The 21,958-nt window shown below is 42.3% G+C and overlaps 2 protein-coding genes across 2 annotated transcripts; both read right to left on the reverse strand.

The window, feature by feature from the left end:
* Positions 1 to 7,083: 7,083 nt before the first annotated feature.
* Positions 7,084 to 8,562, reverse strand: LOC113138841 (hydroxycarboxylic acid receptor 2-like). Its single transcript, XM_026321650.2, has one exon. It carries the CDS (start codon positions 8,480 to 8,482, stop codon positions 7,484 to 7,486), a length of 999 nt encoding a protein of 332 aa, XP_026177435.1. The 5' UTR covers positions 8,483 to 8,562; the 3' UTR covers positions 7,084 to 7,483.
* Positions 8,563 to 18,551: 9,989 nt separating this feature from the next.
* LOC113138849 (hydroxycarboxylic acid receptor 2-like) lies at positions 18,552 to 20,006 on the reverse strand. The gene has a single exon (XM_026321662.2). The coding sequence runs from the start codon at positions 19,937 to 19,939 to the stop codon at positions 18,965 to 18,967; it is 975 nt and encodes a 324-aa protein (XP_026177447.1). The 5' UTR covers positions 19,940 to 20,006; the 3' UTR covers positions 18,552 to 18,964.
* Between the last annotated feature and the right edge of the window lie 1,952 nt (positions 20,007 to 21,958).

The raw sequence follows: 21,958 nt of genomic DNA on the forward strand, positions 1-21,958 counted from the left end.
ACATGGTCCAATAACAAGCATACAATTGTTCCAACTTATTATAATTACAGTGTAAAGCATCCTATGAGTCAACAAACCTGACTGGTCTGTGTGATTTGTTTCAGCTTTTATCACTGGAAAGCTTCAGCCAAAAACAAATCAGTTCACACAGTTAACCCTTATGTAGGCTACTGTTTAGACTCTGTCTGCATTTCAATTGTCTTCAAGTCTGAAAGACTGGAATTTTATGTTGTTGCTCTGGGCGGCGCAGTGGCCATCATGTTTTTTGTTTTCATTCCCAGGTATGCAGGCTCAGGAAAGACCAGAGCAGCCAGGACAAGAGCAGAAGTGAAGAAGAAGAGGACGAGTTTGCTCTGCAGGTCGAACAGGCTGTTTGACATTTTTCTACTCACTCCACACACACTGTCAAGCAGTTGCTGAGCTGGCAGGACAAAGTCACATCCATGGGAAAATTAGAGACAAGTGTGACGTGAAAAGAATTATGAGTGGTACAGTGACGTAATGAGTGAGAATAGATGTGTAAACTTGCATATGTCTGTGAACTGTAATCAACCAGTAGAGATGAAATGTTTTCTGTTCTTTTGTGTAGTATTGTAGCATTTGCACTTATCCTACAATTCTTCTCCTTTTCCTGTCAGCTGCTCCCTTCAGGGGTCGCCACAGCGAATCATCTGCCTACTTTTAACCCTATCCTCTGTATCCTCCACACCCACACCAACTATCCTCATGTCCTCCTTCACTACATCCAAGAACCTCCTCTTTGGTCTTCCTCTAGGCCTCCTTCCTGGCAGCTCTAACCTCAGCATCCTTTTACCAATGTATTCACTGTCCCTCCTCTGAACATGTCCAAACCATCTCAATCTGGCTTCCCAGGCTTTTTCTCCAAAACATCTAACATGAGCTGTCCCTCTGATGTCCTCATTCCTGATCCTATCCATCCTCGTCACTCCCAGAGAGAACCTCAACATCTTCAGCTCTGCTACCTCCAGCTCTGCCTCCAGGACCAATTGCCTTTCCACTCTTCATCCTCTTCAACGCCTTCCTCACTTCATCCTTACTGATCTTTGCTACTTCCTGCTCCACAACAGTCACCTCTTCTACTCTGTGCTTACTAACATTTTCCTCATTCATCAACTCTTCAGAGTATTCCTTCCATCTTTCCATCTCTGCCCTTGTCCTCTTCATCTTCCTCACCACCAGAGTCATCCTACACACCACCATCCTATGCTGTCTGGCTACACTCTCCCCAGCCACTACTTTGCAGTCACTGATCTCTTTCAGGTTGAAACGTCTGCACAAGATGTAATCAACTTGTGTGCTCCTGCCTCCACTCTTATATGTCGCCCTATGCTCCTCCCTTTTCTGGAAAAATGTGCTCACTACAGCCATTTCCATCCTTTTTGCAAAGTCTACCACCATCTGTCCTTCTGCATTCCTGTCCTGCATCCCAAACTTACCCATCACTTCCTCATCACCTCTGTTTCCCTCACCAACATGTCCGTTGAAGTCTGCCCCAATCACCACTCTCTCACCACTAGGGATACCCTGAATCACCTCATCCATCTCCCTCCAGAATTTCTCCTTCTCCTCTAACTCTCATCCTACCTGTGGGTCATAACCACTGACAACATTCAACATCACACCTTCAACTTCCAGCTTCAGACTCATCACCCTATCTGACACTCTCTTCACCTCCAGAACATTCCTAGCAAAATCCTCCTTCAGGATAACTCCTACTCCATTCCTCTTTCCATCCACACCATGATAAAACAGCTTGAACCCTGCTCCTAATCTATAGGCCTTGCTACCTTTCCACCTGGTCTCCTGAACACACAAGATATCCACCTTTCTTCTCTCCATCATATCAGCCAAATCTCTAGTTTTCCCTGACAAAGTCCATACTCTAAGTCCTAGACTCCTGTCCTTCCTCTTCTCTCTTTGCCTACGAACACGCCTTCCTCCTCTCCTTCTTCGACAAACAGTAGTCCAATTTCCACTGGCACCCTGTAAGTCAACAGCACCAGTGGTGGTCGTTGTTAACCTGGGTCGCAACCGATCTGGTATGGAAGTCATATTTGTGATTCGCATGTTTGATTTGGCTTAAATTTTACGTCCTGACACAACCCTCTGCATTTACCCGGACTTGGGACACTCGCACATGAAGACACTGGATTGTGCCCCCCTGTGGTTGCATTTTGCACTTGCTACAATTGCTCTTGTAATATTTGAATAAATGTTTTTACTATTGAAAACTGTGTGGAGAAATTCTTGAAAAAAGAAAACAATCTTAGTATATTTTTAAAATTTTCTAATTGTCGTGGCAAAACGTACTAGGAGTCAAATCTCAGGTTATTGGATGGCAAGTTTAATAGGCAAAAGCAGCGGAGTCACAGCAGAGCATACGATCTGTAGAACGGGTCAATACTGATTGACCCTGGACAGAGGAAATGATCAACTTCTATATCTGCTCAGCAGCATTAATATACACATCAGAGTCACTCACATGTAAATCATGATGGCATGGCGACATACGTAATATGATTAGCGTGTCCATCTGACTACCTGTCTTTTCGTCTGCTTCCTAATGAAATTTCCCTCACACATCCCTCCCTTTATCATTTTGTGATTTAAAAAAAAAACAAATGTAAAAATGGTCAGGATTTCTCAAGGCAGAGCAAAATTCAGGATGTTTTCTCAGAAATGTTAATTCGCAAAGATTTTTATAACATTTCGTCATTAATTCCCCAGAAATAATGCTCAGGGCTAGACACTGATGTTGTCTTCTTCATGAAAAGGAACTTCCCAATCAGATGTGTAGGCTAAAGAGATTCAGCGGAGGCATTGTGTTTGAGTAATATCTGTATCGCGCCAAATCGCAATGCAATCATCTCATGGCACTTTACAAGAACCAACAGAAAACCCAATAAATCCCTTATGAGCAAGCACTTGGCGACAGTGGAGAGGAAAACTCCCTTTAACGGAAGAAGAAACCTCCACTAGAACCAGGTTCAGTTTAGGAGGCCACTGCCTTGACCGATTGGGGTGAGTGGATAGAGGAGAGAGAAAAGAACAGCAACAATAAACAACCAACAGACACTGCAGGTTGATGGAGCCAGTAACTGCACATCAGCAATATACAGCTGCAGGACCAGGGACACCTGCAGAAGGTACAGAGAGAGAGAGGACAGAGGACAGGGAGAGTGAGAGTGAGAGAGAGTGAGAGAGAGAAAGAGAGCACAAACTGTGTAAAGAAAGAAGAAAAACTTTCCATTTTCCAAACCAGCATCAAACCAGCCCCAAGTACTGGTGTCAGTGTAGTCGGAATGTCTTTTCAGCTCCTGTTGAGCAAATGTTCAGGTTCAGTCATATTCCTTGTCAGTCTCGTATCGGTGGTGAATTACTGAGTGATCTGCTGATCTTGCCATAATTCGTAACCCATTCACGTGATTGTTAAAATCACAGTGAAGAGAGAGGATGCATTTGTTGTGCATGATTCTCTGTCTTTGGGCACCAGATATCACCTTTGTCACCTTCTTGTATTCACCTGTCTTGACGTTTATTGGAGCTCAAACTGCCCAGTCAGCACTTCTCCCCCCTCACCGAGGTGAACAATTCAGGTGACAATTTGACTCTCTGTGCCTTGTTGATCATCTTCCACGGCAACTGTTTCCTCGTCCGGTCGGGGTACGTCTGGGATTTGGGTTGTTGTCCGGTGTTGGGATCCTCTTACAGTGACTGGCGTGGACCCACGAAGCACGTCCCTCCACCTTTACTGCGGTATTCGTAATCAGCAGCACCTGATGTGGTCCGGTGAATCGTTTCTGCTTCCAGTGTTTCCTCTGGTGGTCCTTGATGAGCACGTAGTCCCCTGGTTTGAGATCATGCAGTGTGGTATCTTGAGGGCTAGACAGAGCTGCTTTCACCTATAGATGAAGGGCTGAAAGAGAGGCAGAAAGCTTTGCACAATAATCTAAGATCGCATCTTCATGACTTCCACTCATTAGAGCTTGTTTGTTTGAAGTCCTACACTAGCAGGTTTCCCAAAAATGATTTCAAACGGACTTAGCCCATGTGCATTTTTTCTTCTTGTATGCATGTAAAATAGCACCAGTGGCAGCGCTTGGATCCATGTTAAACCTGTTTCTTCACAGCATTTTGTTAATTTGCTCTTGAGTATGCCATTCTGTCGTTCTATTGCACCTGCACTCTGTGGATGATAAGAGCAATGCTTTTTGAAATCAAACCCAAAGTAGTCAGACAAATCTTTCAACACTGTCCCTGCTTATCTTCTTTGGAATACCCCACCGTACAATGAGGTCTCTGATCTAGGCTTTTGACACTGTAGATGCATCCTGCTTGGAAGAAGGAAAAACCTCTACCCACTGGCTGAACATGCAGACCATAGTCAAGCAGTATTTCTTATTCTGGCATGTTGACAGTTCAATGAAATCAATCATCCAATGTTGAAAAGGGCCATCAAGTGGGGGATGGCTTTGCATTGGCATTTTAATGGAACCAGAGGCATTATGTGCTGCACAGATTATACATCTTCCGCAGTACTCAGCTGCATATGTTGAAAAACCCCTGGTGTACCAGTGGGTACTAACATATGTACACATCCTTCCTTTGGATGCATGATCTTTACCATGAGCAAGCTTTGCACAGAGATGGAAATAAGCTTTAGCTAAACAAGGTTTGCTGTCTGGGCCATGTGCCTTTTTGTAATTTTGCGCCAGACCTTCTCCACAAATGTTTTTTCCGATATGCTTGCTAGTGACTGAATGGTTGACAAGTCAGGCTGTAGGTTGAGTTCCTGTGAGAGAGAAAGTTGCGTGAGATGAAACATCTGACCCATCGTGGCTGCAGCTTTTGCGGCGGCGTCTGCTGCTAAGTTTCCTGTAGAAATGGGATCCTTTTTGTTAGCGTGAGCTTCACATTTATTTCAGAACTGAGCTCCGTTTAGGCAACAGGATGGCACCTAACAGAGCTGCAACAAGAGCATGATGTGCAATGGATGTTTCAGCTGATGTGAGGAAACCCCTCTGTCTCCACAGACAACCGTAATCATTTACAACACCAAAAGTATAATGTGAGTCAGAGTAAATATTTACTGTTTTATCTTTGGCCAATTTACAGGCTTCAGTAAGAGCAATTAGTTCAGCAGCCTGTGCAGACAGATGAGAAGGCAATTTGCCACTAGAAGGTTGTCGTGAGGTTGGCATAACACAGAAGTCAAGTCAAGTCATCTGGTCAACAAACTGAGTGAAAGTTAAGTTAGGATTAGACAGACCCAGTGTGGGAGCTACAGTGAGTGCTGCCTTTAAATCCAGAAAGGCCTTTTCTCCTTCAGGAGTCCACATGATTTTGTCATGTGCAGAGAGTTGTTTACCATGCACAATAGCGGATATGGCTGCATTCACCATCTGTAAATCTTGCACAAAGCGCCATTTAGTTGGTTGACCTTGGTCTCTTTTTTTTTTTTAACTGGAAAAATGGGAGTGTGCACAGAAGAAGTCTCATATGGAATTATTATCCCAACTTTAAACAAGGAATTGAACACAGACTTTATACCATCGATGGCAAAGCAGTGTCAAAAGTCTTTGTTGAATTCACACAGGTCACACAGGGAGGTAGCAGACATACTGTCTGTTGCATTCACACAGGGAGTTGACAGACATGATGTCTCTCTCACAATAATCATCCAACATATTTGTAACAATGTGTGTATGTTGTTGTAACTGCAGGCTAACATGCAGTGAGCAAACAGTTCTATGAGTGGATACTGTTCATTTGAAGCTGTTAAGATGATAGAAGCAGAAAAAATACCACAATTGCAATTGCCTATAAATGTTGATGGTGTGTCTTCATATTTTAACCCACGTGTTTCTTGAAGTTTGCTGTATTTTTGTTGTTGTAACAGAGTTTATTCTGCAAAATATTCTAAGTAGACTGAGTACTCCATATTTAGTAATGAAGGTCTCTTTTTTTTAAAACTGGTCTCATGTATTCAAAACAGTGATCGTGAGCACAGATAGAAATGGGCTCAGGGAAGTGATGTGGTAGTGGGTGAACCACACCCAGATATTGCTTTTCATTTGATTTTTCACGCAGAGGAAAGACCAAACCTGACTGATCCCATAGAATAGTAGCTACAACACTCTGACATCCCTTTCAGATTCATTTGAATTTAAAAAATGATGACTGCATTGATGGGATGCTAACAAAAATAGTTGTCTTTTTGTCCAGTTATGTTGAAAATGACACACAATTCTAATATAAAGCCTCATCACAAAATGTTTGTGCATGTGTGGCTTCATATTAGAAGCTTACAGTACATGTCATCCACATACAGTATGTTTGCATAGTAAGGCCTGAGAGTATAGCTCTAAAATCCTTCATGTGAAATATCATTCCCTGCTAATGTAGTTTCTGTGTAACTATTGCAACATGTACTGTTTCTTGAGGGTTATTGAGTCATGTCCCAACTTCCTTTTGTCTTTGCCCAAGTGCAAAGCATATGTCAGTATGTGATCAGTAAGCTGAGTGGAGAAATCACACAAATTAATGTTTTTTTTAATGGTGCCAATTAGAGCCTACTTACGTTATAGTTTTTTTAAAATCTATTAGTAAAATTTGTTTGAGAAATATGTGACTCAAGGATATGAAGCCATTATTTATCTGATATTAATGTATGTATTTAGGTCAGTTAGGTTTATCCATCTAAACAGAGGTGGCACTGTTTGTGGTTTCACTTGCTGTGATTATATCTGTGAAAATATTAAAACAAATAATATTAACCCTTTTAAAGGGATGCTAAAATTGGCAGCTGATCATTCAGCAGACAAGTCACATCTGCTAGTAAGATTTTATTCTTGACAACTGGTGAAGTAGATGTTCTCATGGTATAACAAGCAGCCATCCAGCATTTACAACACATATTCTCACTAATTAGTGTCTTTTGAGACAAGACACATTTAACAAAAAACATAAACCCTTATACTGAATATTTTAATCTGATGGACCTGTTATTTTACAGAACCAACGAATTTCTCCACACAAAGAAATACACAGTAAGACTGTGAAAGTTTTACAAAAGTCTTTATTAAGCAAAATAAATGTTTGGGAAAACACAGTCATTATATAGAGAGGTTAGAATACACTATAATACAATAACACTAATAAAGGTTTTTTAAAGCAAGACTTTGAAAGACATACTGTAACACACACTTCTCCACTTTTGCTAATGTTACAGTGCTCAAGCATTTACAAGCATTTGTCCCACAAAAAAGTAGTCTCACTTTAACGTAAATTAGCTGTTCTGCAAAGATGATTGCTATCAAAAAAGTGCTGTTAATATATATATTGCATAACTTAATGAGAAGAAAAAAATAACATGTTGGCTGTAGCACTCACATGACAATTTCAGGAGAAATGCGTCACTTCTGGTGTGAATTTTAGCTGTGGAGCTGCATCTCATTGTTGTTTAGCTTTTGTGATCACAGCTGGCTGATTGACTGGGAGCCTGTTTCTCATGTTTTCTTCTCTGTACTTTCTTCTCTGTACTTTCAACAGTGTCTGCTTGGGGCAGATGAAGAATTTTCCTGCAGATGCTTTTGAAGCCAGGGCTGGAGAAGTAGTAGACCACGGGATCCAATGCACTGTTAAGATAAGTCATGCTAATGGTGATGTGAAATGCAGTGGTCAGGCTCTCCAGGTCAGGACAAACATAAGGGGAAGAAGTACTGGGTGTATTGCTTATCTTGGCCAAAACCAGCAACAGTGTGATGCTGCTGGGGAGGAAACAAATGATGAAGAGTACCACCACTACTGTGATGAAGCACAGAGCCTTCTTAATCTTTGCATGTTGGGCCAGCTGTCTCCCTCTCAGATGGGCAATAATGTGGATTGTGCAGTAGAGAATCACAAACAAAGGAATAAAGACAGAAATAAAAAACCCAAACGTATACCAAATCAGAGTATTGGAGGGCTCAGTCTCAATCATGAAGGTCTCACAGTAGGTCGATTCGGGATGTTGTAAAGTGAAGATTTGAGCAGTCATTGCGATGGTGAGTACCCACAGTGCCAGTGCACCCAGCACGGCTTTAGAGACACTCAAAGAGTTGATGGAATGATGAGGATGCACCACCCGCATGTATCTGTCCACAGCAATAACCATCAGGAACAAGGTGCTTCCACTGCGATTCACTGCCAACATGAAAAGGCAGATGTTGCACAGAGCATTTCCAAATTTCCACTTGATTCCAGAGAGGTAGTAGCTTGCACGGAAAGGCAAAGCCATGTTGAGCAGAAAATCAGCTATTGCCAGGTTGAAGAGTAACACTGTGCTGCTCTTCCAGGGCTTCAGGTGGAAGCAGAAGATCCACAGAGCCAGACCATTTCCAAGGAAGCCCAAAATAAATTCTGTCACCAGCAGTGGAGGGAGCACAGTGATCGGGAGAGTCCCGATGAAAAGGCACTGCATCTTGAGTTGTGTGTCAATTGGCTGACTGCAGACTGAAGAAATAAGCTCTCGAGCTCTGACTGTGTTATTTAAAGGGAAACAAAAACAGGTTTGTGGTTTTTTTTATCTTTTTTTTACAGGAAGTGCAGGAGTTCTGCTTTTAAAATGTAAAATGAAACATGGAACATTTTGGAAAATGTTGTTTCTGTTGCCCAGTAATGTTGATTTCACCACAACAAGGAATAAAACAACCCCTACCCCAAAAAAAATGAAAAATCACATCATGATTTTGACGCCAGTTAATATCTGCACATCTGCATATAGGGAGAAGCACAGTGACCGAGTGATTAGCACCATTGCCTCACAGCAAGAAGGTTCCTGGTTTGAAACCCATCAGGGACCTTTCTGTGTGGAGTTTGCATGTTCTCCCTGTGTTTGTGTGGGTTTTCTTCAGGTACTCTGGTTTCCTCCCACAGTCCAAAAACATGTATGTCAGGTTGATTGGTGACTCTAAATTGTCCATAGGAGTGAGTGTGAGTGTGTGAGGTTGTTTGTCACCCTGTGACCCTAAATAGGAATAAATGGGTATAGATAATAAATGAATACCTGCATATGTTGAAACTTTGAATCATATCCTTAGGGCTTGTATAAAATAATTTTATTCAATTAATATTTCATTAAAAACAACCCACTTGATTGTGTGATGAGGATGTGGATATTAACGTATCTTTTCTTTATTTTTATGGTGATTTTAGCTCAGCTTGTACATGGTGTGTTCTGCACAGCTAACACCCCATAGCTGCTTAGTGCCATCTGTCTGTCAGTATGTGTTTTAACCTTTCTTCATCATTTCATCAGCTGGTAGGCACAATTGTTCCAACTTATTATAATTACAGTGTAAAGCATCCTATGAGTCAACAAACCTGACTGGTCTGTGTGATTTGTTTCAGCTTTTATCACTGGAAAGCTTCAGCCAAAAACAAATCAGTTCACACAGTTAACCCTTATGTAGGCTACTGTTTAGACTCTGTCTGCATTTCAATTGTCTTCAAGTCTGAAAGACTGGAATTTTATGTTGTTGCTCTGGGCGGCGCAGTGGCCATCATGTTTTTTGTTTTCATTCCCAGGTATGCAGGCTCAGGAAAGACCAGAGCAGCCAGGACAAGAGCAGAAGTGAAGAAGAAGAGGACGAGTTTGCTCTGCAGGTCAAACAGGCTGTTTGACATTTTTCTACTCACTCCACACACACTGTCAAGCAGTTGCTGAGCTGGCAGGGCAAAGTCACATCCATGGGAAAATTAGAGACAAGTGTGACGTGAAAAGAATTATGAGTGGTACAGTGACGTAATGAGTGAGAATAGATGTGTAAACTTGCATATGTCTGTGAACTGTAATCAACCAGTAGAGATGAAATGTTTTCTGTTCTTTTGTGTAGTATTGTAGCATTTGCACTTATCCTACAATTCTTCTCCTTTTCCTGTCGGCTGCTCCCTTCAGGGGTCTCCACAGCGAATCATCTGGCTCCATTTAACCCTATCCTCTGTATCCTCCTCACCCACACCAACTATCCTCATGTCCTCCTTCACTACATCCAAGAACCTCCTCTTTGGTCTTCCTCTAGGCCTCCTTCCGGGCAGCTCTAACCTCAGCATCCTTTTACCAATGTATTCACTGTCCCTCCTCTGAACATGTCCAAACCATCTCAATCTGGCTTCCCTGGCTTTTTCTCCAAAACATCTAACATGAGCTGTCCCTCTGATGTCCTCATTCCTGATCCTATCCATCCTCGTCACTCCCAGAGAGAACCTCAACATCTTCAGCTCTGCTACCTCCAGCTCTGCCTCCAGGACCAACTGCCTTTCCACTCTTCATCCTCTTCAACGCCTTCCTCACTTCATCATTATTGATCTTTGCTACTTCCTGCTCCACAACAGTCACCTCTTCTACTCTGTGCTCTCTAACATTTTCCTCATTCATCAACTCTTCAGAGTATTCCTTCCATCTTTCCATCTCTGCCCTTTTCCTCTTCATCTTCCTCACCACCAGAGTCATCCTACACACCACCATCCTATGCTGTCTGGCTACACTCTCCCCAGCCACTACTTTGCAGTCACTGATCTCTTTCAGGTTGAAACGTCTGCACAAGATGTAATCAACTTGTGTGCTCCTGCCTCCACTCTTATATGTCGCCCTATGCTCCTCCCTTTTCTGGAAAAATGTGCTCACTACAGCCATTTCCATCCTTTTTGCGAAGTCTACCACCATCTGTCCTTCTGCATTCCTGTCCTGCATCCCAAACTTACCCATCACTTCCTCATCACCTCTGTTTCCCTCACCAACATGTCCGTTGAAGTCTGCCCCAATCACCACTCTCTCACCACTAGGGATACCCTGAATCACCTCATCCATCTCCCTCCAGAATTTCTCCTTCTCTTCTAACTCTCATCCTACCTGTGGGTCAAAACCACTGACAGCATTCAACATCACACCTTCAACTTCCAGCTTCAGACTCATCACCCTATCTGACACCCTCTTCACTTCCAGAACATTCCTAGCAAAATCCTCCTTCAGGATAACTCCTACTCCATTCCTCTTTCCATCCACACCATGATAAAACAGCTTGAACCCTGCTCCTAATCTATAGGCCTTGCTACCTTTCCACCTGGTCTCCTGAACACACAAGATATCCACCTTTCTTCTCTCCATCATATCAGCCAACTCTCTAGTTTTCCCTGACAAAGTCCCTACATTCAAAATCCCTACTCTAAATCCTACACTCCTGCCCTTCCTCTTCTCTCTTTGCCTACGAACACGCCTTCCTCCTCTCCTTCTTCGACAAACAGTAGTCCAATTTCCACTGGCACCCTGTAAGTCAACAGCACCAGTGGTGGTCGTTGTTAACCTGGGTCGCGACCGATCTGGTATGGAAGTCATATTTGTAATTCACATGTTTGATTTAGCTTAAATTTTACGTCCTGACACAACCCTCTGCATTTACCCAGACTTGGGACAGTCGCACATGAAGACACTGGATTGTGCCCCCCTGTGGTTGCATTTTGCAATTTCACATGTTTGATTTAGCTTAAATTTTACGTCCTGACACAACCCTCTGCATTTACCCAGACTTGGGACAGTCGCACATGAAGACACTGGATTGTGCCCCCTTGTGGTTGCATTTTGCACTTGCTACAATTGCTCTTGTAATATTTGAATAAATGTTTTTACTATTGAAAACTGTGTGGAGAAATTCTTGAAAAAAGAAAACAATCTTAGTATATTTTTAAAATTTTCTAATTGTCGTGGCAAAACGTACTAGGAGTCAAATCTCAGGTTATTGGATGGCAAGTTTAATAGGCAAAAGCAGCAGAGTCACAGCAGAGTATACGATCTGTAGAACGGGTCAATACTGATTGACCCTGGACAGAGGAAATGATCAACTTCTATATCTGCTCAGCAGCATTAATATACACATCAGAGTCACTCACATGTAAATCATGATGGCATGGCGACATACGTAATATGATTAGCGTGTCCATCTGACTACCTGTCTTTTCGTCTGCTTCCTAATGAAATTTCCCTCACACATCCCTCCCTTTATCATTTTGTGATTTAAAAAAAAAACAAATGTAAAAATGGTCAGGATTTCTCAAGGCAGAGCAAAATTCAGGATGTTTTCTCAGAAATGTTAATTCGCAAAGATTTTTATAACATTTCGTCATTAATTCCCCAGAAATAATGCTCAGGGCTAGACACTGATGTTGTCTTCTTCATGAAAAGGAACTTCCCAATCAGATGTGTAGGCTAAAGAGATTCAGCGGAGGCATTGTGTTTGAGTAATATCTGTATCGCGCCAAATCGCAATGCAATCATCTCATGGCACTTTACAAGAACCAACAGAAAACCCAATAAATCCCTTATGAGCAAACACTTGGCGACAGTGGAGAGGAAAACTCCCTTTAACGGAAGAAGAAACCTCCACTAGAACCAGGTTCAGTTTAGGAGGCCACTGCCTTGAACGATTGGGGTGAGTGGATAGAGGAGAGAGAAAAGAACAGCAACACTAAACAACCAACAGACACTGCAGGTTGGTGGAACCAGTAACTGCACATCAGCAATATACAGCTGCAGGACCAGGGACACCTGCAGAAGGTACAGAGAGAGAGAGGACAGAGGACAGGGAGAGTGAGAGTGAGAGAGAGAGTGAGAGAGAGAGAGAGAGAGAGAGAGAGAGAGAGAGCACAAACTGTGTAAAGAAAGAAGAAAAACTTTCCATTTTCCAAACCAGCATCAAACCAACCCCAAGTGCTGGTGTCAGTGTAGTTGGAATGTCTTTTCAGCTCCTGTTGAGCAAATGTTCAGGTTCAGTCATATTCCTTGTCAGTCTCGTATCGGTGGTGAATTACTGAGTGATCTGCTGATCTTGCCATAATTCGTAACTCATTCACGTGATTGTTAAAATCACAGTGAAGAGAGAGGATGCATTTGTTGTGCATGATTCTCTGTCTTTGGGCACCAGATATCACCTTTGTCACCTTCTTGTATTCACCTGTCTTGACGTTTATTGGAGCTCAAACTGCCCAGTCAGCACTTCTCCCCCCTCACCGAGGTGAACAATTCAGGTGACAATTTGACTCTCTGTGCCTTGTTGATCATCTTCCACGGCAACTGTTTCCTCGTCCGGTCGGGGTACGTCTGGGATTTGGGTTGTTGTCCGGTGTTGGAATCCTCTTACAGTGACTGGCGTGGACCCACGAAGCACGTCCCTCCACCTTTACTGCGGTATTCGTAATCAGCAGCACCTGATGTGGTCCGGTAAATCGTTTCTGCTTCCAGTGTTTCCACTGGTGGTCCTTGATGAGCACGTAGTCCCCTGGTTTGAGATCATGCAGTGTGGTATCTTGAGGGCTAGACAGAGCTGCTTTCACCTATAGATGAAGGGCTGAAAGAGAGGCAGAAAGCTTTGCACAATAATCTAAGATCGCATCTTCATGACTTCCACTCATTAGAGCTTGTTTGTTTGAAGTCCTACACTAGGAGGTTTCCCAAAAATGATTTCAAACGGACTTAGCCCATGTGCATTTTTTCTTCTTCTATGCATGTAAAATAGCACCAGTGGCAGCGCTTGGATCCATGTTAAACCTGTTTCTTCACAGCATTTTGTTAATTTGCTCTTGAGTATGCCATTCTGTCGTTCTATTGCACCTGCACTCTGTGGATGATAAGAGCAATGCTATTTGAAATCAAACCCAAAGTAGTCAGACAAATCTTTCAACACTGTCCCTGCTTATCTTCTTTGGAATACCCCACCGTACAATGAGGTCTCTGATCTAGGCTTTTGACATTGTAGATGCATCCTGCTTGGAAGAAGGAAAAACCTCTACCCACTGGCTGAACATGCAGACCATAGTCAAGCAGTATTTCTTATTCTGGCATGTTGACAGTTCAATGAAATCAATCATCCAATGTTGAAAAGGGCCATCAAGTGGGGGATGGCTTTGCATTGGCATTTTAATGGAACCAGAGGCATTATGTGCTGCACAGATTATACATCTTCCGCAGTACTCAGCTGCATATGTTGAAAACCCCTGGTGTACCAGTGGGTATTAACATATGTACACATCCTTCCTTTGGATGCATGATCTTTACCATGAGCAAGCTTTGCACAGAGATGGAAATAAGCTTTAGCTAAACAAGGTTTGCTGTCTGGGCCATGTGCCTTTTTGTAATTTTGCTCCAGACCTTCTCCACAAATGTTTTTTTCCGATATGCTTGCTAGTGACTGAATGGTTGACAAGTCAGGCTGTAGGTTGAGTTCCTGTGAGAGAGAAAGTTGCGTGAGATGAAACATCTGACCCATCGTGGCTGCAGCTTTTGCGGGCGGCGTCTGCTGCTAAGTTTCCTGTAGAAATGGGATCCTTTTTGTTAGCGTGAGCTTCACATTTATTTCAGAACTGAGCTCCGTTTAGGCAACAGGATGGCACCTAACAGAGCTGCAACAAGAGCATGATGTGCAATGGATGTTTCAGCTGATGTGAGGAAACCCCTCTGTCTCCACAGACAACCGTAATCATTTACAACACCAAAGTATAATGTGAGTCAGAGTAAATATTTACTGTTTTATCTTTGGCCAATTTACAGGCTTCAGTAAGAGCAATTAGTTCAGCAGCCTGTGCAGACAGATGAGAAGGCAATTTGCCACTAGAAGGTTGCCGTGAGGTTGGCATAACACAGAAGTCAAGTCAAGTCATCTGGTCAACAAACTGAGTGAAAGTTAAGTTAGGATTAGACAGACCCAGTGTGGGAGCTACAGTGAGTGCTGCCTTTAAATCCAGAAAGGCCTTTTCTCCTTCAGGAGTCCACATGATTTTGTCATGTGCAGAGAGTTGTTTACCATGCACAATAGCAGATATGGCTGCATTCACCATCTGTAAATCTTGCACAAAGCGCCATTTAGTTGGTTGACCTTGGTCTCTTTTTTTTTTTTAACTGGAAAAATGGGAGTGTGCACAGAAGAAGTCTCATATGGAATTATTATCCCAACTTTAAACAAGGAATTGAACACAGACTTTATACCATCGATGGCAAAGCAGTGTCAAAAGTCTTTGTTGAATTCACACAGGCCACACAGGGAGGTAGCAGACATACTGTCTGTTGCATTCACACAGGGAGTTGACAGACATGATGTCTCTCTCACAATAATCATCCAACATATTTGTAACAATGTGTGTGTGTTGTTGTAACTGCAGGCTAACATGCAGTGAGCAAATAGTTCTATGAGTGGATACTGTTCATTTGAAGCTGTTAAGATGATAGAAGCAGAAAAAATACCACAATTGCAATTGCCTATAAATGTTGATGGTGCGTCTTCATATTTTAACCCACATGTTTCTTGAAGTTTGCTGTATTTTTGTTGATGTAACAGAGTTTATTCTGCAAAATATTCTAAGTAGACTGAGTACTCCATATTTAGTAATCAAGGTCACGTTTTAAAAAAACTGGTCTCATGTATTCATGTATTCAAAACAGTGATTGTGAGCACAGATAGAAATGGGCTCAGGGAAGTGATGTGGTAGTGGGTGAACCACACCCAGATATTGCTTTTCATTTGATTTTTCACACAGAGGAATGACCAAACCTGACTGATCCCATAGAATAGTAGCTACAACACTCTGACATCCCTTTCAGATTCATTTGAATTTAAAAAATGATGACTGCATTGATGGGATGCTAACAAAAATAGTTGTCTTTTTGTCCAGTTATGTTGAAAATGACACACATTTCTAATATAAAGCCTCATCACAAAATGTTTGTGCATGTGTGGCTTCATATTAGAAGCTTACAGTACATGTCATCCACGTACAGTATGTTTGCATAGTAAGGCCTGAGATGTATAGCTCTAAAATCCATCCATCCATCCATAATCTATACCTGCTTATTCCTGTTTAACCAGGGTCACGGGGATCTGCTGGAGCCTATCCCAGCTCTCTTTGGGTGAAAGGCAGGGGTACACCCTGGACAGGTCACCAGTCCATCACAGGGCTACATAGAGACAAACAACCTCACACACTCACACTCACTCCTATGGGCAATTTAGAGTCACCAATCAACCTGACATACAGTGGGTACGGAAAGTACTCAGACCCCTTTAAATTTTTCACTCTTTCTGTCATTGCAGCCATTTGCCAAAATCAAAAAAGTTCATTTTATTTCTCATTAATGTACACTCAGCACCCCATCTTGACAGAAAAAAACAGAAATGTAGAAATTTTTGCAAATTTATTAAAAAAGAAAAACTGAAATATCACATGGTCATAAGTATTCAGACCCTGTGCTCAGTATTGAGTAGAAGCACCCTTTTGAGCTAGTACAGCCATGAGTCTTCTTGGGAATGATGCAACAAGTTTTTCACACCTGGATTTGGGGATCCTCTGCTATTCTTCCTTGCAGATCCTCTCCAGTTCTGTCAGGTTGGACGGTGAACGTTGGTGGACAGCCATTTTCAGGTCTCTCCAGAGATGCTCAATTGGGTTTAGGTCAGGGCTCTGGCTGGGCCAGTCAAGAACGGTGACAGAGTTGTTCCGAAGCCACTCCTTTGTTATTTTAGCTGTGTGCTTAGGGCCATTGTCCTGTTGAAAGGTGAACCTTCGGCCCAGTCTGAGGTCCTGAGCACTCTGGAAGAGGTTTTCTTCCAGGATATCTCTGTACTTGGCCACATTCATCTTTCCTTCAATTGCAACCAGTCGTCCTGTCCCTGCAGCTTAAAAACACCCCCACAACATGATGCTCCCACCACCATGTTTCACTGTAGGGATTGTATTGGGCTGGTGATGAGCAGTGCTTGGTTTTCTCCACACATACCGCTTAGAATTAACGCCAAAAAAAGTTCAATCTTGGTCTCATCAGACCAGAGAATCTTATTTCTCATAGTCTGGGAGTCCTTCATGTGTTTTTTTGGCAAACTCTATGCGGGCTTTCATGTGTCTTGCACTGAGGAGAGGCTTCCGTCGGGCCACTCTGCCATAAAGCCCCGACTGGTGGAGGGCTGCAGTGATAGTTGACTTTGTGGAACTTTCTCCCATCTCCCTACTGCATCTCTGGAGCTCAGCCACAGTGATCTTTGGGTTCTTCTTTAGCTCTCTCCCACGATTGCTCAGTTTGGCTGGACGGCCAGGTCTAGGAAGAGTTCTGGTCGTCCCAAACTTTTTCCATTTGAGGATTACGGATGCCACTGTGCTCTTAGGAACCTTGAGTGCTGCAGAAATTCTTTTGTAACCTTGGCCAGATCTGTACCTTGTCACAATTCTGTCTCTGGGCTCCTTGGGCAGTTCCTTCGACCTCATGATTCTCATTTGCTCTGACATGCACTGTGAGCTGTAAGGTCTTATATAGACAGGTGTGTGCCTTTCCTAATCAAGTCCAATCAGTTTAATTAAACACAGCTGGACTCCAATGAAGGAGCAGAACCATCTCAAGGAGGATCAGAAGAAATGGACAGCATGTGAGTTAAATATGAGTGTTACTGCAAAGGGTCTGAATACTTATGACCATGTGATATTTCAGTTTTTCTTTTTTAATAAATTTGCAAAAATTTCTACATTTCTGTTTTTTTCTGTCAAGATGGGGTGCTGAGTGTACATTAATGAGACATTTTTGATTTTGGCAAATGGCTGCAATGACACAAAGAGTGAAACATTTAAAGGGGTCTGAATACTTTCCGTACCCACTGTACATGTTTTTGGACTGTGGGAGGAAACCAGAGTACCTGGAGAAAACCCACACAAGCACAGGGGGAACATGCAAACTCCACACAGAAAGGTCCCTGATGGGTTTCAAACCAGAAACCTTTTTGCTGTGAGGCAATGTTGCTAACCAGTAATCCACCATGCTGCCCTCTAAAATCCTTTCATGTGAAATATCATTACCTGCTAATGTAGTTTCTGTGTAACTATTGCAACATGTACTGTTTCTTGAGGGTGATTGAATCATGTCCCAACTTCCTTTTGTCTTTGACCAAAGTGCAAAGCATATGTCAGTATGTGATCAGTAAGCTGAGGGGAGAAATCACACAAATTAATGTTTTTTTTAATGGTGCCAATTAGAGCCTACTTACGTTATAGTTTTTTTTAAATCTCTAAATAAAATTAGTTTGAGAAATATGTGACTCAAGGATATGAAGCCATTATTTATCTGATATTAATGTATGTATTTAGGTCAGTTAGGTTTATCCATCTAAACAGAGGTGGCACTGTTTGTGGTTTCACTTGCTGTGATTATGTCTGTGAAAATATTAAAACAAATAATATTAACCTTTTTAAAGGGATGCTAAAATTGGCAGCTGTTGCATCAGCAGACAAGTCACATCTGCTAGTAAGATTTTATTCTTGACAACTGGTGAAGTAGATGTTCTCATGGTATAACAAGCAGCCATCCAGCATTTACAACATATATTCTCACTAATTAGTGTCTTTTGAGACAAGACACATTTAACAAAAAACATAAACCCTTATACTGAATATTTTAATCTGATGGACCTGTTATTTTACAGAACCAACGAATTTCTCCACACAAAGAAATACACAGTAAGACTGTGACAGTTTTACAATAGTCTTTATTAATCAAAATAAATCTTTGGGAAAACAGTCATTATATAGAGAGGTTAGAATACACTATAACACAATAACACTAATAAAGGTTTTTTAAAGCAAGACTTTGAAAGACATACTGTAACACACACTTCTCCACTTTTGCTAATGTTACAGTGTTCAAGCATTTACAAGCATTTGTCCCACAAAAAAGTAGTCTCACTTTAACGTAAATTAGCTGTTCTGCAAAGATGATTGCTATCAAAAAAGTGCTGTTAATATATATATTGCATAACTTAATGAGAAGAAAAAAATAACATGTTGGCTGTAGCACTCACATGACAATTTCAGGAGAAATGCGTCACTTCTGGTGTGAATTTTAGCTGTGGAGCTGCATCTCGTTGTTGTTTAGCTTTTGTGATCACAGCTGGCTGATTGACTGGGAGCCTGTTTCTCGTGTTTTCTTCTCTGTACTTTCAACAGTGTCTGCTTGGGGCAGAAGAAGAACTTTCCTGCAGATGCTTTTGAAGCCAGGACTGGAGAAGTAGTAGACCACGGGATCCAATGCACTGTTAAGATAAGTCATGCTAATGCTGATGTAAAATGCAGTGGTCAGGCTCTCCAGGTCAGGACAAATATCATAAGGGGAAGAAGTACTGGGTGTATTGCTTATCTTGGCCCAAATCAGCAGCAGTGTGATGTTGCTGGGGAGGAAACAAATGATGAAGACTACCACCACTACTGTGATGAAGCACAGAGCCTTCTTAATCTTTGCATGTTGGGCCAGCTGTCTCCCTCTCAGATGGGCAATAATGTGGATTGTGCAGTAGAGAATCACAAACAAAGGAATAAAGAAAGAAATAAGAAACTCAAACTTATGCCAAGTCAGATTTTGTTGGGGCTCAGTCTCAATCATGAAGGTCTCACAGTAGGTCGATTCGGGATGTTGTAAAGTGAAGATTTGAGCAGTCATTGCGATGGTGAGTACCCACAGTGCCAGTGCTCCCAGCACGGCTTTAGAGACACTCAAAGAGTTGATGGGATGATGAGGATGCACCACCCGCATGTATCTGTCCACAGCAATTACCATCAGGAACAAGGTGCTTCCGGTGCGATTCATTGCCAACATGAAGAGGCAGATGTTGCACAGAGCATTTCCAAATTTCCACTTGATTCCAGAGAGGTAGTAGCTTGCACGGAAAGGCAAAGCCATGTTGAGCAGAAAATCAGCTATTGCCAGGTTGAAGAGTAACACTGTGCTGCTCTTCCAGGGCTTCAGGTGGAAGCAGAAGATCCACAGAGCCAGACCATTTCCAAGGAAGCCCAAAATAAATTCTGTCACCAGCAGTGGAGGGAGCACAGTGATCAGGAGAGTCCCGTTGAAAAGGCACTGCATCTTGAGTTGTGTGTCGATTGGCTGACTGCAGACCGAAGAAATAAGCTCTCAAGCTCTGACTGTGTTATTTAAAGGGAAACAAAAACAGGTTTGTGGTTTTTTTTTTTTGTTTTTTTTTTTTAACAGGAAATGTAGGCGTTCTGGTTTTAAAATGTAAAATGGAACATTTTGGAAAATGAGTTGCCTCGGTTGCCCAGTAATGTTGATTTCACCACTAATGACAAAAAAAATAAATAAATTGAATAATCACATCATAGGGGACAACACATAATAAAGATTTTCAGGGGTTCAAGTTGGAGGTGAGACTGCACCAAGGATCGGCTTTGAGCCATTTGGACAGGCTGCCAGATGAGGTTAGACAGGAATCTCCGTGGACCATGATGTTTGCAGATGACATTGTCATCTGTAGTGAGAGCAGGGAGCAGGTGGAGGAAAATCTAGAGAGGTGGAGGTTTGCTCTGGAAAAGAGAGGAATGAAGGTTAGCTGCAGTAAAACAGAGTACATGTATGTAAATGAGAGGGACTCAAGTAGAACGGTGAGGTTACAGGGAGTAGAGGTGAAGAAGGTGGAGGATTTTAAATACCTAGTGTCAACAGTCCAGAACAACGGAGAGTGTGGAAAAGAAGTGACGAGACGTGTGCAAGCAGGTTGGAACGGGTGGAGGAAAGTGTCAGGTGTGATGTGTGACAAAAGAGTGTCAGCAAGAATGAAAGGAAAGGTGGACAAGACAGTGGTGAGAGCAGCCATGTTGTCTGGTTTAGAGACAGTGGCACTGAGAAAAAGACAGGAGGCAGAGCTGGAGGTAGCAGAGCTGAAGATGTTGAGGTTCTGTCTGGGAGTGATGAGGATGGATAGGATCAGGAATGAGGACATCAGAGGGACAGCTCATGTTAGATGTTTTGGAGAAAAAGCCAGGAAACCAGATTGAGATGGTTTGGACATGTTCAGAGGAGGGACAGTGAATACATTGGTAAAAGGATGCTGAGGTTAGAGCTGCCAGGAAGGAGGCCTAGAGGAAGACCAAAGAGGAGGTTCTTGGATGTAGTGAAGGAGGACATGAGGATAGTTGGTGTGGGTGAGGAGGATACAGAGGATAGGGTTAAATGGAGGCAGATGATTCGCTGTGGCGACCCCTGAAGGCAGCAGCCGACAGGAAAAGAAGATGACACAGTGACCAAATGGTTAGCACCATTGCCTCACAGCAAGAAGGTTCCTGGTTTGAAACCCATCAGGGACCTTTCTGTGTGGAGTTTCCATGTTCTCCCTGTGTTTGTGTGGGTTTTCTCCAGGTACTCTGGTTTCCTCCCACAGTCCAAAAACATGTATGTCAGGTTGATTGGTGACTCTAAATTGCCCATAGGCGTGAGTGTGAGTGTGTGAGGTTGTTTGTCACCCTGTGACCCTAAATAGGAATAAATGGGTATAGATAATAAATGAATACCTGCATATGTTGAAACTTTGAATCATATCCTTAGGGCTTGTATAAAATAATTTTATTCAATTAATATTTCATTAAAAACAACCCACTTGATTGTGTGATGAGGATGTTGATATTAACGTATCTTTTCTTTATTTTTATGGTGATTCTAGCTCAGCTTGTACATGGTGTGTTCTGCACAGCTAACACCCCATAGCTGCTTAGTGCCATCTGTCTGTCAGTATGTGTTTTAACCTTTCTTCATCATTTCATCAGCTGGTAAAACACTGTAAAATGATTTTTGTGCAAGAGACTCCTGCAAAAACTAACACTTCATTCATCAAATGCAATAGAAACTCCAACAACCTCTCACCTTCACTCGCCCTCCTGCTTATAAACAAATGAGTTCTATGTTTTAGTCACACAGATTTTTACTACATATTAGAAACATAAATGATTGAAATCTTTTTTATACAGCATAGACCTGAGCATTTTTTTTCTTCTTTCTGAACTCATTTCATGCTAAAATTAACATTGTGTTTCAACACCCCCCCCCCCCCCCCCCCCCCCCCCCCACACACACACACAGCTTCCTTTATGG

Source organism: Mastacembelus armatus, chromosome 9 (assembly GCF_900324485.2).
Source record: "Mastacembelus armatus chromosome 9, fMasArm1.2, whole genome shotgun sequence".
In the NCBI taxonomy this organism is placed as follows: domain Eukaryota; kingdom Metazoa; phylum Chordata; class Actinopteri; order Synbranchiformes; family Mastacembelidae; genus Mastacembelus; species Mastacembelus armatus.